This window comes from Pezoporus flaviventris, unplaced genomic scaffold (assembly GCF_033815535.1).
Source record: "Pezoporus flaviventris isolate CSIRO_AGI_PZ_B2104156 unplaced genomic scaffold, CSIRO_AGI_Pfla_v1 ptg000035l, whole genome shotgun sequence".
In the NCBI taxonomy this organism is placed as follows: domain Eukaryota; kingdom Metazoa; phylum Chordata; class Aves; order Psittaciformes; family Psittacidae; genus Pezoporus; species Pezoporus flaviventris.
In genome coordinates this window covers 5,444,512-5,462,301 of record NW_026892583.1, presented here as the reverse complement: position 1 = coordinate 5,462,301, position 17,790 = coordinate 5,444,512, and the positions used below count along the sequence as shown (strand labels likewise).

The 17,790-nt window shown below is 44.6% G+C and overlaps 1 protein-coding gene across 3 annotated transcripts in view; it reads right to left on the bottom strand.

The window, feature by feature from the left end:
- TYRO3 (TYRO3 protein tyrosine kinase) overlaps window positions 1-17,790 on the bottom strand; it is a 41,812-nt gene that overhangs the window by 11,154 nt on the left and 12,868 nt on the right. For all 3 annotated transcript variants that reach the window (XM_061462320.1, XM_061462322.1, XM_061462321.1), the window contains 8 exons: window positions 17,400-17,486; window positions 13,366-13,481; window positions 10,379-10,556; window positions 9,425-9,567; window positions 7,980-8,124; window positions 3,711-3,840; window positions 2,963-3,063; window positions 1,880-1,975 (listed from right to left, as the gene is read on the bottom strand). In XM_061462320.1, the coding sequence (XP_061318304.1) occupies window positions 1,880-1,975; window positions 2,963-3,063; window positions 3,711-3,840; window positions 7,980-8,124; window positions 9,425-9,567; window positions 10,379-10,556; window positions 13,366-13,481; window positions 17,400-17,486 (996 nt within the window). The remainder of the gene's footprint in view (window positions 1-1,879; window positions 1,976-2,962; window positions 3,064-3,710; window positions 3,841-7,979; window positions 8,125-9,424; window positions 9,568-10,378; window positions 10,557-13,365; window positions 13,482-17,399; window positions 17,487-17,790) is intronic.

Sequence of the window (17,790 nt, the reverse complement as noted above, 5' to 3'; positions counted from 1 at the left end):
GTGACCAGAGCAGGCAATGAGGAAACAGCTTCTTGTAAAGAAAGTATGATTCACAGCAGGGTCACTCCAAGGGTCACTGGCAAAGCTGAATAACCATAGGAAACACAGCTACCAGCTTCATTTTGTATTCTGCAGTTCCAACCAGCAGCTTTCAGCCTATGTATACCTACAAGAGGTATCACTACCAGTAAACAGAGGTCACTGTGCTAGCAGTCCAGAAAACAGAAGAAAACAAGAGGGAAAGAAGGCAATCCCGTATCAGATGGATGATGCCAGATTTGCTCTTCCTAATTTTGTAACTGCTTACCCCACCAAAAAAGCAGTAGTATGAGGAACTCTAGTACTGAAAAGAGGGAAGCAAACCATGGCACTCGGGACACTTACCCTGAAAGCATTATCTTTCCATTAGCCTTTCAGCAGTGTCCTTCACTACTGCATGGCGCATGCCTATTTCACAATAACCAAGAGCAGTGGATCTGACCACAAAAGAGGAAAACTGGAAGGAGCGAAGGCTCTTCTGTGCTGCTTCTGTATTATGGAGCTATTTCTCAGCTGTAGAGTCAGCAGAGCCCAAGGCAATGCAGCTATGCTATATTAGAACCTGTATGCTAAGCATGGGATTGAGGGAACAGGGCTGACAACACAGACCAGATCCCGCCAGCTGCAGCCTCCCACCAAGGCCATCCCAGGGGCCTCACTGCAGCCAATTTCCAGCTACCTGTCATGGGGACAGCCCAGAACCCAGAAGGGCTGAAGCAGGATCCCAGAAACTGGCCAAAAGCTGACATAGATGAAACAGCTGTTTGATTACTTAGCATTGTTAAGCCCTCCGAGACCACTTCTGCAGGAAGGTCATCTTCCTGCTCTGAAAGAAACGCATTTGTTCTAGGAGGGATGGAGCAAAAGAATGCTCTCAGTGGGAAAGGGTCAAAGAAAACTGCAATGAAACTGCTTATAAAGAAGAAGGAAGCCAAACACTTTAGCTTCCTTTTGCTTATAACCCCTGACTTATGCTCCCCTCTTAGTTACCGGCTTTACCATTACATGTTTTCACTTATTTCCAGAGATTGCCTTCAGACTGAGAAACAGGGAAGGATGATACAACAGTTATCACATTGGCCTGCCTGCCATTTGGGAAATCTAAATTCAAAACCATCTTTCCTCACAGGGTTTCTCAGCAAATCTTTTAGCTAAAGCAAAATGAGAAGCATCCCCACCTTTACTCTGCCCATCCCTCCTGAGCTGAAAACCTCAAGGAAATGGATGAAGCACCTGTGCGGGACATCCAGATGGACACCCACAGTCAGAAATGCTCCTAAGGACCTGAACTAATGAGGATAAATGTTCCAAAGGGGCCTCTCTAAGAGCCCAAACTAAAATCTACAGTCAAACCACCCCAGGTATTGAGAATAGCTGAATCAACATACTTTATGAGAGGTTGGAGTGTTTGAGGTAGATCACCTCTGTCTCTGTATTGTCTCAGCCCATTTAATACTTGATGCATGCTCACTTAAGTGGAAGGAATTCTGTAGCACCACTTTGTTACTAGAAAGAGCAGAAGTTTAATTGAATATCCCTTTGTTTAAATCTCTGAGATTCACACACCAGTGAATCAATAGTACTTTGGAAAGCTGAGCACAGACTACAGTTCATGACTCCGTAGAGCAGTATTATAGGAATGGCTTAGCCAATATCCTCTTAGTTACGCTAAACCTTTGAAAGGTTTTATCTCTGTGGAAGGGAAAGTTCCATTTAAACTGACATCTACAAGCAGAGGGACATAAAACAAGCTGCTTAATAATTGCTTATCCCTGCTCAACAGTAAAGGTAACACATGTGGGACTTCCAATGTGAAGACTTGTTCAGTTTTGGTTCTTACCCTTGCCCAACATTCTTCCCAAGGTGAACTGCTGTTCCTGGATTAGAACATCTTTGAGTTTCGTCTTCAGCTCGTCACTGATCCCTACACTCTCCACTGGAAAAAAGCAAAGGAAGAGTCAAATAAGGGATACTTGAATGTTCTCTCACAACATCAAGAATTGCCTGTTCTTATCTCCATCTCCAATCTGATTCCCATACTGGAAGCATGAAAACGAAAAAGACAGAGCTCCCGTCCATGTCCTCTAGCCTCACCAACAGTACTGAACAGGGAAGATTGTGATAACACCATCCTTGAACACACCAAGGGCAACAGGAATACAGAAGTACTGTAAGTAACCCTGAGAAGACAAAATCCAGTGAGAAAGGACATTGATAGACACTGGTTCACACAGCTTCATTTAAGCTGATGGAGCTGCACCAGTTTCAATGATTGTCTCTCAGACTATTTTAAGTACAAGTCTCACAGTACCTGGTTGAGAGGATAACACAATGTCCAACAGTTTATGGTCACTAGATTTAATGGAGGGGCCTCTAAACCCAGAGAAGTGAACTTCATCATTGTAACCCAGGCATGCAACGCAGCTACAGAGAGCCATGGCATTACTGAACATAGAGACAGAAATGGATCATCTTAACTCTGGCCATTCCTGGGATTCGATCTCCTGTTTGAGAAGTTATGAATTCCTGGTGTTCCAAGACTGATTAATTGGTTCATGCTTGTAGCACAGCTCAGCACTGAGTTTAAAGCATGCTGTTATTGTTGAGCCATATTTATCTCACTGTTGCATAATATTACAGTAGAAGGAGTCACAGTAGTGTGAAACTGGGGCAGGGGAGTGGTGAATTTATGCCTCCCACTAATATACCCAATGACTGTATCTGTAATTAGCAAGTGCTCTGTAATTGGTATGGCAACAGTAATTCTGGCCTTTCACCTCTGCCACCCACACTGTCTAAACCTCCTTGTGTAAATTGATCACATGTTCTTGGTCCAAACCATCAGTGTCAGGGAAAACAGAGCAGTATAGTACATGCATGAACACAGTTTCTCAAGCAGAATCACTCACGTCATTTTACTTACATGTTGCTTCAATGAGCTCTGGACCTTCCCTGTTGAAAGACCTGGCAGCTCTGAAATGGACTGCTGGATCCCCTCTGCCAACCACACTGCCAAAGGCATGGCTAGAAGGCAGAAAAGACACACAAGGACCATGGTTACTTACAGGGCCATTCACTTCTAAAAGGGTGTCTTGAACAGTACAGATGATTTCTTATCCCTTGCCATATGAATACTACAGATTGTTTTGCTAAAGAGTCAAAGAGGAGGAATGATGGGGTTTATGCTGCCTTGTTGATGAACTTAGAGGAGGTGAGAGCCCTTGGAAAGAGGGGAATCACTTATCCTAAGTGCCCAGGTTGGGGCAGGCTGCAAGAGACACATAAACAGAGATGCTGCTGTGAGAGGTTTGTGAGACTCTGAAAAGAACAGGAACCTTGCTTGCAGCAGAAAGCAACCCACAGCCAAGTGTCAGAGGTGATGGAAAGGAGACTTCTGGGGATCCAGTGAGCTCTGGGCAGTCAGGAAGTTACAAGAAGCTGCTAGCCTGAAAATTGGCATGGGATAAAGGGCCCAGCCCCTAAGAACACAGAAAATGATTCATCTGTGGGTCTTTTCTCTTTGAGTCTCTTAAGCAACAATGCTAAGAACTTACAGAGTTATGTTTATCTAGTTTATATTTCCGTATTCTATTAAAGCCTAGCTATTGATATAACATTTTTTCTACTGTATTTTCAGTGTTCTGTCTAACCAACACAAGAACCTCCCTTACCCAAATCGAGTTTCCTTTCTTCTTTTCCTAAGGAGAATAAGAGCCAGGGCAACAGCCGTGACCAGAGCTGTGAGAATGCCCAATGCCACAGGGACCCAGGACGTTCCATAAGGAGGTTGTCTCTGGCCACCTAGATGATGGAGAAAACACCAGTCAGGACACAGAAGACTGTCAATAGTAAACAGACCATACTGGGACATTTCTCCTATTTGCTTTTCAATGGAAAAGCCATGCTGCTGGGTCTGGTGTACACAGTGGGTTATTGTACACTGGAATTTGGCATAAACAGCTACTCAGTCGATCATCAGAAAAACTAGCTGTTTCACACAGCAAAGGCAGAGCAGATGCATCCAGTTATCAGAATCTGTTCTTCCTTGTGAGCCTCAAGAAAGTAAAAGGCACTTGCTGTTCCACATTATGTTACTTCACATGAGCTCATGATCTGGGGCACTTGAAACTGGACTCTCACAGCAAAAAGGCTGCTTAATAGGAGCATTTTGTGTGCAGGTTTCACCTCGTCCTGTTTGAGGCAGGCAGCAGGACCTTGACCAGGCTACTCAGTACTGCCTGAATGCCAACCGGATAACACTTTGAAAGACAATAGAGAAAGACAACTGCAATCCAGTGAAAATATTTGCACTTCCCCTCCCACAAAGAAGGGCACGCCATGGGACTGGTATTGGCTGTAACTTCCCAATGTTATTGGTTGGTTGGTGCAACTTCTCAATGTGTCTCTACCAAAGAAAAGGTGCATTTTAAAAGGTGCCATGCAAAGCAAGAAATAAGTTAGCCAGCGTGCAGGTTCCAGTTCTGGTCTAATATTTGCTCCCAGGATACGTATGATTTTGACTACAACTGTCTACAGAAGAAATGGAGATGCTGCCAATCTGAGTAAGCTGCCAGGAGAGGAAGATAAGCAAATGGTTATGAATAAAAGAATATTATCTATGCTTGGCAAACAACAGAGAAATCAATCCAATTCCCCAAGAGATTTCTTCTCCAAATACTATTACCAAATATTACATGATAATTTGTATGGGTTTATTAAAATCTAGTATAGCCTTCGTATCTCCAAACAGGTAACGGGTCCTTAAACCCTTCCTTCATCTTCATGCTCCCGTGCTCACCTTCAGCAGTTGACTGTGCTCTGGTAAAACCAGAGCTAAGCAAGAACCAACTTTGACAATGTATGTAATCCTTTTCTGTTATATGTCAGAGTGTAAGCAAATCTGCCCTTAAAACAGATGTTAGGTTAATGGGCTGAGATTTGAATGAACCTCTCCATAGATGTATGTGAAAAGGAGTCAGACGTCCCTACTGGCAGAGTCCTGGCAAGCAAAAGGCTTCTAAGGCTTAATTGCTAGTAACATTGTAAAGCCTTATCACCCAATTTTTTTAGAAGCAGTGTTAGTCTAATTAACAGGTAGAGCTTAAGGAAACAGAATTCTGGACCACTGAAGAAGCAGAACTGGTACTTCTCCACTTGAGACAAATTACCAGAGCTTTAGCACCTATTTTCTAGCATCTTATCAGTGACTCACAGAGTTTTATAAGCTCTGAGTTTCATGATACTTACTCCCTCTTGCTGCACCTTTTGACCCCAGCCTTCAAGGCTGCTTATGAGGAGGGAGAGGGATCAGAAACAGAAGTGGAATAAAATGCTATGAAAGGTAACTCGAACCCTCTCCACAATCCCCAAACCAATCGTTTGGGCTGTTCCTGCCAAACAATCAGGGCAGAAACAACTAACAACACTGATGTAAAATGTCTTCTCTGAAACCATGAGGTTTCCCTCCCCCTGTGGTGAGACAAACCTTTCTCAGCCTATTTTCTAGTCTCTCTCTGCTAGCTGGCCTGGGGAGAGAGCAGAGATTTAGGTCACCTCCAAAAGGAGGCTGGATGAAAACAAAACAAACACAAAACTAAGTTATTCTCCCTGTTTCTGAACTGTAGGAATCAGGAGCACATCCCACAGTTCATAGCAAATGTGTCAGAAGTAGAAATAAATGCTGAAATTCACTGCTTCTCCTCTGCCCCACAGATCATTGCTTCCCACTAGTGCCACTGAGATACAGAAGATAGCTGCAGCTCAAGATTGAGTTGCCTTTCCTCCCCCAGCTCTGTCTCCTTCCCATCTCCTGCATCCCTATTTTCCAACAGGCATATGCCTTAAGGCTGCACAAGGCAGAGAGAAGACAGTATTAGATGAGCTTGAGTATTTAGGAACCCTTTGATGATGAGAGAACCCCCTTTATTTCTGTAGCAGGTTTTACATCACAAAGGTGTACAAAGAGTGTAACCCAAGAGTCTTCTCCTGCATACAGTCGTGAAGATTACAGACTGGAGAAAGCTATTAGCCCATTCTGTTCCTCTCTGCAATGATGTTTCTATTGGAAATATTAAAGTCATCTTTGTTAATGGTGCACAAGATCTCTGCATAAGCTGGGTGGTGCTCTGACTGCCTTTGCTGTGATGAGAAATATGATTTAAAGTTTATACAAGCTTAGTCATCCTCACTGCCGCACTAGGAGCCAGTCAGAAACCACCCCTGGCATTTCTCACAGAAAGCAACCAGTGCCAGTTTGCTATTTTGGGAAAGGAAGCAACTTATATTTTCTACTAGGCCTGAAACAAAACTGCAGCCTTTCTGCAGCTCTGATGTTCAAGGCCTGTCAGTGTTTCCACAGTGAACCTTTATTTCCAGCCTGTTATGTGTGTGAAGAAATATACGTGTACTTTCAGCATTTGGCCAAAACAAGCATCACTCCTTATGCTACTTTCTTTGAAGTGGTTTGTATATAAAACCAAGAAAACATATTGAGCTTTCAGGTTTATCCCATTCCAGCTCCATGTAAAATGCTATATATTCCCTGGTGCTTCCAGCAGTGCTGGCCAGTTTGCAAAGGGATATTCTAGTCCTTTCAGGTACTTTTCTCTGTATTTGGGTACCACAGAAAATAACTGAGCAAAAAGCAGGAGGAAAAAAATTGATGGAGCCAATGCCCAGCCTCTCGTAGAGTCAGCTCTGGACCTCTGCACCCTTCATTCTCCTTTAAATAATGTGAGGGCTTTGATCCCACAGTGAGTATGTGCTTACACATAGCCACCAGTGCTGACTTCATCACAGGAACCCGGTTGCCAAAGGGCCTGAGTAATGTGCACATTAAAACTAGGATTAGATACACTACTGCAAATAAGGCTACAGTTCTCTCCTGCTACCCTGTCCCTATTCCCCACGTCCTGCTGGCCTCAGAACCCTACTCCGTGTTTCCACTACCATCCCTAAGTGTGGAGGGATCATTGTCCATGTGATTCCTCAAAAGACATGTGGAATGGGAAGAAAGCAGCAGCAGGAGGGTCAGCATCAGATATGAGAGACTGCTCTCTCATCCTGCCACAGGTGCTGGGAACAAAACATCAGGAGACTATGGGGTTTTTGCATGTTGGCACCTCACTGACTTATCACCAATCCATATTTTCATTTGGAATGTCTTCCCCCTAGTTGTTTTACAGTGTCTTTCATTCTTTTTTCCCTTCTACTCATCTCCCCATAGGACATCCTGCCCTTCACTATAGCCTGATTCCCCCCACTTCCCATTCACTGTGAAATCCAAGCAGCAAGAAAACCAGCACAGATGAGCCTCACTACCCTTTATCACTAGGAATGCACGCTACACATGCATGGCTTGTTCTTTGCTCTCAACAAACCCTTCCACCTGGTCCAGATTGCATGATACAGCTTCTGTACCATCACCTCTCTCTTCTGCCAGTAGCTCAGCTTTTCCAGGGAGAGAGCTGAACTGGTTTAGTATGAACACATTCAGTAAAAACATTACAAACCCCCATGTGGCCATGGTTTAAATCAGGCTCAACTGAAACTAGTCAGGAATGGCTTCAAATTAAATCAAAGAAGAGGAACTATGTTAGAGTTTTTGTCACATTTACTCTTATAAATGTGTGTGGCTTAAGCCTAAATGAAGGATTTCAGACTTTCCTTTGCACCTTTTCTGTTGTGTCTCCTATTGCCAGGTTCTGCACTAAACACAGCAAATCCTGTTAAAGAAGACTCAGTAGTGGCCAAAAGCTGTTTTGTTTGTACCAGCTCTTTAAATATGATTTTATTTGTACTCTGCTTGATGAAGTCTGCTCTATAAAGGCACGTGGCTCAGTCAGCTGAAAGCACTGAAGAGAGAAGAGTCAGAGAGAACCAGCAGTCCCAGCACTTCTGCCGTTCTTCCCCAAAGAGAAGGGAAGGCAACGGACACTCACCCATGACCTCTTGGGCTTCAAGCAGGAAGAGGTCACTCCAGGGCCCGCATCCTGCAGTGTTCAGCACACACACCCTGATGATCAGGTCTTTGAGGGGGTTCCATGTTGTGAGATTAGCTTTTGTATCCTGCACGATCATCTCGCCCTGAGAGCAAACGGCAACAAACTGTAAGCTGTCTTCAAAGGAATCCAGTCCAACATGTCACCTTTAAAACTACACCAGACCATGACTGTATACTTCATTGGTGCTACAACAAGGGCTGGGAGTTGTGATACAAGGTCTGGGAGCTGGTCCTACTCAGTTTTGCCCTGGGATATCATCTGGGGTTTCTCTTCAAAAATACTGCTATTTTTCCCCAGTTTCCCAGGGTATGTGGAAGAGATGAGGTTTAGTGATTTTCTCCTTTGAGGTCCTTCCGTGAGAGTTGCTATAGAAATGTGGGGCTTATTTTGCTATTAAAAGATACACCTACTGCTTGTGGTTTAAACACAAAGATGCGCTAACATGCAGCAAAGCATCTGACAGTTTTAATCCAAGGGAGGAGTCTGTCTGTTTTAACTTGCTGACCAAATCCCACATGGTTTCTGAATTTCATGGCCGGTTTTCACTTAGGATGACAAGGCCAACACGTGGATCTTCTTCATACACATAATTTGCAGTAAACCCCTGAAGATCCAGCTGCCACCACAGGCACAATGTCAATTCAATGGGAACTCAAAATATTGTCAAAGTCAGTGGTGCTGACCTAGAATGAAATGGGCCATGCAGAAAGGAAATAAGTCTCTTTTCCCTCTAGCTGTCTATTATTATAAGCTTGTTCATCATTAATAAGCACTGGCTAAGTACATATTAAGAAGTGAGAAACCATAAGAAATGCTGTGAACTTCAAAGACAGGTAGATACCTGGGAAAGGTCAATGCTGAAGAAGAAATGAAATGCCTTCCACCCTGACAGGATCCTTTCAACTCCCTACATACTGTAAATGAAAGAAACGAATCCACCACCTTCTTCCTGTGATTTACAGCACAACTCATTCACTTCCTAAATACACCCTTGCTGCTGGGATTTGGAAAGCCAAGTCCCAGTCAGAGAACAGAGAAAGCCCATATTATGCGCTGTCTGTCTGAGCTGCCTTCAGGACAGCACTTAGGAAGAGATAGAGGCAAACCAAATTCCCTCTGTGTTATCCTTGTACGAGGGATGGCAGAGAACTGCTCTGTCTGCAGATGAACAGTCAAGTGAAGGAATTCTGAATATGCCAGGAAGGGAGAAATGGGCCTAATTCTTCAGGCCAAATACCAAGGAATAGATCCATTTACACAAAAGCAATACCAGCAATCTAGGTCCCTGGTGTGGATAAGGGATGAGGAACCCTAATTAACAGAAAATGTGAACATTCTCCAACTCTGAGCCCAATGGTTCAGCTCTCCCCTCGATCTGTTACCTGAGTTACATTATCCTGAATCCACTCCAGCCTGTATCCCAGAACATTTTCTTTGAGCACATCTGGAGCCACACCTTCCCACTCCAGAATCAGACCGGGATCTCTTTGAATAACATGGATATTTTGTGGGGTGCTGCTTGGAGCTGGAAGCAGAGGACAGAACACAATCACTATCCACACTGAAAATGGCTGCAAAGACAGTTTTACCCTCTTTCCTGAGATCAGCTGGAAGAGAGAGTGTGAGGGGAGAGAACAACTTCTGCAAGCCACCAGCACAATGATTGCTTCAAGAGGACAAAATAAGGTTGGTCAGAATCTCATTTCTTTCCAAGACCCCAAGGCCCTCAGAGCTAACAGAGCATATGCCCGGCATGAAGAAACCCTGTGATCATGCACCACTGATGTTAACCACATTTGACTGCATATTATTATGTTAGGTGTTACGAGACCCTTGGAGTGGACAAGCAATATGATAGTATAGAATCATAGAACAGTTAGGGTTGGAAAGGACCTTAAGATCATCCAGTTCCAACTCCCCTGCCATGGGCAGAGACACCTCACACTAAACCATCTCACCCAAGGCTCTGTCCAACCTGGCCTTGAACACTGCCAGGGATGGAGCATTCACAACTTCCCTGGGCAACCCATTCCAGTGCCTCACCACCCTTACAGTAAAGAACTTCTTCCTCATATCTAATATAAACTTCCCCTGTTTAAGTTTGAACCCGTTACCCCTTGTCCTGTCACTACAGTCCCTAATGAAGAGTCCCTCCCCAGCACCCCTACAGCCCCCCTTCAGACACTGGAAGGCTGCTACGAGGTCTCCACACATAACGCACATATAATGTTTCCTGCATTCCCAAATTAGCAAGGAGGAGTCCAATGAAGTTTATCATCATTGTCTCTTTTTCAGATTCAGAGCTACTTTCCTGTTCTTGTCTGCTATTTGCTTACCAAGCTCCAGGGTCTGGAAATAAACCCTGTCAGTGAAAGGGGAGCTGCCCATCTCATTGCTGCACTGCACACGAACACTGTAGTTGGTGGAATGCTTCAGGCCTTGCACCCCATAGGCAAAGGGTGGCACTGGGGTGACTTCAGTGGAGACCTCCTGGCCATCTGGTGACTCAGCTACCTGTGCCGAGAGTGAAACACAGACTGTTACTGTACACCGCATGACTAACAGGTCCACAGGTGTAAGAATCCATTCCATGTTTAGTTCAGGAATGTGTAAGAATAACTATGGTACCAGTGATGTTTAAAACATGGGAAAGGGAGTTGTCAGACCAAGAATCAGGAGCATTTATTCGGTTTCAGTGGCATCACTTTCTGGCAGGACCATTTTTCACCAGCTGAAAATTTGGTTCCATGCTTTAAAACATTTCCTTACCTGTGTTACAAATTCTACAGTTGATTATTATTTCCTTTAAAGAAGACTAAATGTGCTCATTGCATTGAGTGCTATGGTTGGCTTCTGAGACTTGTGTAAACCTGGGCAACATCAACCTCCGTGTTGCCAAGTGTCACCTTTTTCTCAGCTCCTTTTTGTGTATTTCCAGTTTTGTAGTGGATTAAAGGCATTGCAGACACTGGTGGCTTGGTTCAGCTGTTTCAAGTTAAACTGCAAAGAAGCTTCTGCAACCCTTCTCTCTTCCCCCCGCCCAATCTGAACTTGTAAGCAACATGAATGTTAATTTAAATCTGATATCACTGCGTGCTTTCAGTGCACAGACGGGTTCAGTGCTCCTGCTTTTGTATTGACAATAGCAGAAATCACTGCATGGCTGCCAGGCTCAGCCTATCTTCCTTCTCAAGTGCACATGGAATAGAAAAGCTGGGATTAAAAGCAAGTTGCACTGACAAGTGAAACACTCATGTGGACTTTATGTGCTTTATATACAGCAGCCTTTCTCCCTGCCCTTCTGGTCACTCTCACGCACACTTTTGGCCCACTGATTTATTTGGCTAGAAAACGGAAGGATCTCAAGTTTCCTTAACAGAAAAGCATATTGTTGTCATTATCAGTGTCATCCAAAGCAGGGAAAAAACAAGCAGACTTTTGTGTTAAACCCTGTCAGCTTGATGATGTGTGTTTCCGTTCAACAGTCTGAAGAGTCGGTGTTCTTACATCTGTCCCCCGCATGCCCTGGAACAGGGCTTGTGTTTAACAGGCACTGAGCATGGTGATTCCCTACCGTGTCCCCAGAAGCAATCTGCCTGCCTGAACATGGTGTTCTTGGGGCACCCTCTGCAATTCCTGAGCGCCAGAAAACCACAGCCAAGTCTCAATAACCCTTCTCTTTCTGGGAGGAGGCGAGCAGAGGAGCGATCATGGGGATCCAGCAGCATGATCGTTTTCACATGGAAATGGGGGTCAATGTCTCTCTCAAAACCTCTCATTGCTGGATACAGAGGAAGCACGGAGGGTTACTGCCAAGTTACCCTGCTCCCACATCCAGGAGCAGGAACTTCGTCCTCCCCAAATAGAACAGAAAAGGCTTAGAAAAGGGGTGAGAGACTGCTGAGTGGACAGAAACTGAGCTGCTCTCATCCAACCTCTTTTCCACACGTCCCATCCCCCTTCTCCTTACCCCTGCCAAAAGTGAGGGGGAACTCAAACCCCAGGGTGATTAGCATTGCTGCATGCAAGCCAGAGAGAATAGGCTGTTCCAACTGGAGATAACTCGCATTGTAGAAGGGAGGAAGAACACCATTTTCAACTGCGAACAAGAACAGAAGCAGCAACAAAACCCAGAGACCGGGGCCAGCTATATTCAGGCACTATTTCTGTCAGTGAATTAAGGCAAGATGATGGCTTCTTTTACTTATGAAAGGGAATAAACATCAGAGCATGAAATCTCTGGTTTCTTTGCCAAATAAAAAGAGGATTGCAAGTAAATTACCTAGGCTGCTTCCAGCGTACCTTGTGTTTGTAATCCTCCTCTGTGTAGTTGGCAACACCACATAGAAATTCCACTCCAGCTCATGTTGTAATCCGGTAGAGAAAGCACAGGGGCCCAATACTGACACCTGGCAGATAAATTCATGGGGAATGTGCCTGGCTGTGTTTACACAGCCTGCTTCAGGAGCCACCGTTTCTTCATGACACACTGCTTGCTACCAGCTGTTCTAAGTGTGCAATACTAGAAACTACCTCTGCCTGACGTTGGACAGGCACCTTTTTCCCTCAGGAGCCTAAAGAAGCAGTCAATTTTCTAAAGATGTTGATTTCTCAGCACCTGGTAGAGCTCAAGGATCACCCTTGATTTTCTGGTCTTTGGCAAGGGAAAATCAACCAAGATTTAGAGGTAGGGCTTAAAATTACACTGAAACATTCAAATAGGCCTGACCTTGTATGAAAAAACCCAACGTGTCTGTGTCTTCTGCCAACATCATTCCCACCTTTCCTGTACCACATCCTACATTTTGCAAGCTCCTCGTCCCTTGGGCTCACTGGCATGTGTGGAACCCAACTTTTCCCCTGGCACCACAAAGCACAGGGTTGAACTGGCATGGGACTGCACTGCACTGGAACAAGTTATCATGGGCCAGCTGCTCCATGCTAGCAGAAGCACCCTGCAGCTACTCAGGGGCACTTCCCATAGAGCGATATGTGCTCCATATGTGCTGCTGTGTCATACCCTGCACGGAGTAGCTGCCATGGAACAAATTACGTGATAACTGATGTGCTGGGAGGCAGAATGGGGCCAGTCTCAAATTCTCAGCTGGACACTCCGTGCTCAGAACTTCATGCCCTGCTCTTTGGCACCTACATATATGCCCTGAGCGCATCCTGTTAAGTTTCCATGTTTTAAAGCTGTGGAATATGAATTCAAACACTACTGCCTAGCAGTTAGGAGAGCAAAAGATGGCCCAAGCAATGTTGTGGCTCAGGAGAGTCCCATTCTTCATGCAGGGCAGGGGACAACCCAGAGGGGCCATACCTGAAGAGTGCAAGAATGGAGGGGTGCACGGCCGTCAAATCCTGGCACCCAGACCACACTGGCATTGCTGCTGGTGACTTGGCTTACGGTTACATTGAGAGGCTGGAGAGGCATGGCTAGAAAGGAAACAAAGAGGCCTTTCAGTATACACAGAATCGAGCAGGTATTCACATGGAAATGGCAGAGGCTTGAGGCTGGAAATTATGCAATGAAATCACTAACTGAAATGGAACAATATCACATCTTTAGAGAGTGCCCCCGGCTGTTGTGGATTAAACTATTATTTTAACATTGAACAAGCTATTGGCACCCATTCTTTCATAGTATGTATCTTACTTGTTACATACAGGCAGAGGTTGACCTCTTTGATAGCAGTGCCAGTGTGTGATGTTTACACCTTGGCTACTCAGCCCTCTTCCCTGCCCCCTCCATTGCAATGAATGACCCAGCCCTGTGCACACAATGGCCTGTGGACCTACATTGTGAACCAAATGAGGCTTTAAAATCCCTCCCCCGGTTCTCACTACAAAACCATTACAAACCCTGAAACACCCTGGACTGAAAACTGCCTCCTTCAGGCTTCAAAAGCACTCTGTTTTATAGAGGGGATGTTCGAGGCAAAGGGCAGAGCCAGGAACAAAACCAGGATTGCCAAACTGGCCATTTAGTGGGATGTTTGTGCTTCCTACCAGCACAGAGCAGCACCAGAGCACTGCCCCCCTCCCCTCTTTCCGACCAGACACCTCCATCACTGCAAGGCATCCAGTGTGCTGTCACATCAACCTGAGCCCTTCGGCTTCCTTTTGATCCTCAATGCTTCCCTTTGCCCTTTCTTTTCCTCCCACTGTAATTCCACATAGTTACTTCCTATTCTTTCCCATATAACCCTCACTACCTCTTCTTCAATCCCAAATGTCTGTTCTCATTTAGGCACCTCACTCCTGCAAAATTACTGGCCTCATGAACACCAACCTCTCCGCTGATCTTGTGCTCATTTCAAACAATCCTTTGCTGCTGCTGCAATACTTTTCCTGCAGCACCTCCAAAAACTGTACCCTCAAGAGTCCTCTTTCACAAACCCAGTGGTCCTCAGGACAAGGTCTGTGACTGACCGCATTTTCCACCTCTCCTGAGTGATATCCAGTGGAAAGCAGCAGTGGAAAAGTAATTGCAAACCAGGATTTCTCCACCTCCAACTTGTATTCTGCTAGAGAGCACCTTTGTCTCTCACTGCACCGAGGACAGCCACAATACTGCCTTCAGCTTCTCCACAGGGCCATTCTGTAGAAGAAAGGCATTGACCAAAGTCCCCCTCCTAAGTCTCTACAGATGGCCTAGAGGAGAATATGGGGCAGGGAATAGATGGTGCCACAGATTAACCCTATAAAGCCTTTGTTATCTGGTTAACAAGTTACCAGGACACAAGGCAGGGGTCTGCCACCAAGATAAGAAGTGTTTGTGGGTGAGAGGTTGGGCAGCAGAGCAAGGGTCTGGGATGGAAGATGGGCAAATGAGTTCTTTGCAAGGCCTTTGTGAGTCAAGACTTTTCTGTCTTGGTTTCTTTCCCTTTTGGTGCTGGGTAGTCAGGTTTGTAAGCTTTTTTTGGGGGAAAAACAGCTTGGGCTTACTGCTTACTTGGATATCACTGAAACACTGCCCTTAATTCAAGTCTTTTGTAAACGCACTTGTAACTTTTGGGTTTAGGAACATGCAATTTTTCAACACTGGATGGCAGGGCAAAGGGAGATATTGGCTATACCATCAGTGAGAATAAATAATGAACCGCCAACACATCCACCCAGTAATGGAGACAGCCACTGAAGAGGGTTGGCTTGCTAGAACCTTCCCCTAAAGCTGCATCTGTCCCTTCTACAAATTGCATTTCCCCATCAACCACTGGGAAAAAAACTTGTGGGTTGTTGTTTCCTTCTGTGCTCTGAAACACAGGATACGACCCTCAAAGCCTTAGCCACACACATGAAGTAGATAGAGGAAAGCCAGTCTGAAAACAGGACCTTGAGTGTTAACATAATGAGGCTTAACTTCCTCTGTGCTTGTAGAGTGGCTGGAACAATGGGGCTTTGTACATGGCTTGGGACTGTGGGCTACAATAACAGTAATTTTCTGCTTGGAGTATACCCAGCACATTGTGGGCACTACAGAGAATAGATAATGAACAACAACAGCAGCAAATAGGAAGAAACGTTGACAGTTTGTAAATGTCCTAGCAAAAATATTTGCCTCTGGAAACACAGAAGAAACAAATGGTTTAATAAATTGTAGGAAGACATGAGTCCTCATTAACATATGGATCTGGGTAAGAGAGGTTCGTGCATGTATGGACAGCAACTCCTGGGAGTGATTTCATTGAAGCCTACGTGTTCATAGAATCAAAGATGAAACAAAGATTATCTGGGCCTGTTCCTGTTTCTGCTGATGTCCTTGTTAGGAGCTTGGCTTTAATTGTAAAGGGGCTGTAACAGATCTTCAAAACTTCTGCTCTTTCAAAGAGCCCCATCGCTTCCCCGAGTGTATAACTCCTCTTTCAGACTCTCCTCTTTGAGGTATTACAGTGAGAACATCTACAGCTATAGCATTGGACTTGCTATTTAAGATCCAGCTTTTATCTCTAGGAATTGCCACATACTGGGGCACTTAAGCTGAATCACTTAAGCTAGCTCTTCCTTAGCCCTAAAAGCATGTGTGTGTGCACACAGCTGTGTGATGGTGAAACATCCCTCCCAGATAGGTTGTGTGGATTCATTAGCTGATAATTGGCCCTCATGGAACACTTCTGGCTAAACATAATTGCTGGAAATGCAAGAATTCGAGGCCTTTACCCCATCATCATATTCATACATTAAGAAAGATTAAAGTCATCTGTGTTAACATTAAAAAAAAGGCAGCTTGTTTATGCTAAATGTTATTTCAAATTATGGCTTGATGAGATTTTTTAAAGCACAATAGCTTTGTGAACTACATTCTATCCAAAGGATAAAAATATCCATAGAAGATATATTCCACAATAACTAATTCCCCTGCGTAGACGAGCCTTTAAGGCAACAACTCCAAACATTTTTAAATTAAGTTATAAATCTTACTAGTCCAGCAGACTGCATTCTTGGCACAGCAGCAACCACAATGTCCTGAAGAAAAATACACTGTACAAACACTAGATCTACAGCTGGATTTGAAGGTACCCTTTAATGAATATTAGCTAATACAACTGCGAGTTCTGATACAGACATAAACGCGTGCTCTTACTCACACTGAGCAATAAGCTACTACTTGGAGGAAACGATTTTTGTGACATGCCTCTCCTGGAAGTGATAATCATGTCATTTAATGTGCATTAAAATATGACTAAAAATTCAAATGCAGAAGCATCTCAACATGAAGAGGAGGGGAAGAGCTGATTGCTCTGATCGTCCCTGTTTCAGTCACCCGGAGGAAGAGAGGAATCATGACATCAACTTAGGGACTTCCAAATGGCAACTGGTCATGCAAAAGCTACAGATTATTTATTTTGAATGAGTTTTTAAAGAGCAAAGAGTTAAAAAAATCAAATCCATAAAACCCATGTGGATGAGCAGACTTTACCAGCCACCAGTGACCACCTTCCTTGTCTTTTTTCAGCATGAGATGTGATGCCAATTGAAGCAAGTAGAAGCAACGGCCTCTTTAGCTCTAACAAGACCCATCTATCTCCAGGAAAGAAAGATTTCCCCAGCTACAGATTTATATCTAGCTTAATCTCTCATAAGCAATCTGACTACTCCGACTGGCTCCTTTTCCAGGAAAAACTGTTATTTGACATCCTATTTCCAGTCTTGAATCCCATTTTCAAGAGGATACGGCCCCACACAGCAAGTGGGAACTGCTGTTAGAGCACAAAGCACTGTTTTGACTGCTGAGAGCTCCAACTGGTGCTGGTTGCTGGCAGCTTTGAGACATCCCTTTGCATTTAGGAGCCCTCCTTTCCCTCCCCAGGGAGCAAACCCGAGTCCCTTGCCCGTTCTCTTGTACTCTCTCACCTTTAATTTGAACAGTGGCTGTCCGAGATGAAGACAATCCCTTAACGTTGTGAGCTTCGCAGGAGAAAACTGTGCTTTGATTAATACCTGGAGATCAGCCAAAAAAGGAAACACAAACAGCGATATAATCCAGCTTCAACCTTCAGCAGGATTTCAATTATGTGAGACATCCAGCTCAAGCTGCACGAGCAACTGGCGGGCTGAGCTGGGCGCCAGTCAAAGGCACGTGGAATTCAATGTAATTAATGTGCTAAACACATTTTTAATGGAGTGAGTGTGGAATGTAGCAAAGCTTCCCTGGGAGCTTCAGAAAGCGCTGAAAAAGGGTGAATCTGGCAGAAGAGCAGCTCAGTTGATAGATGTCCACTTCCCACATCCTAGTGAGCATCTC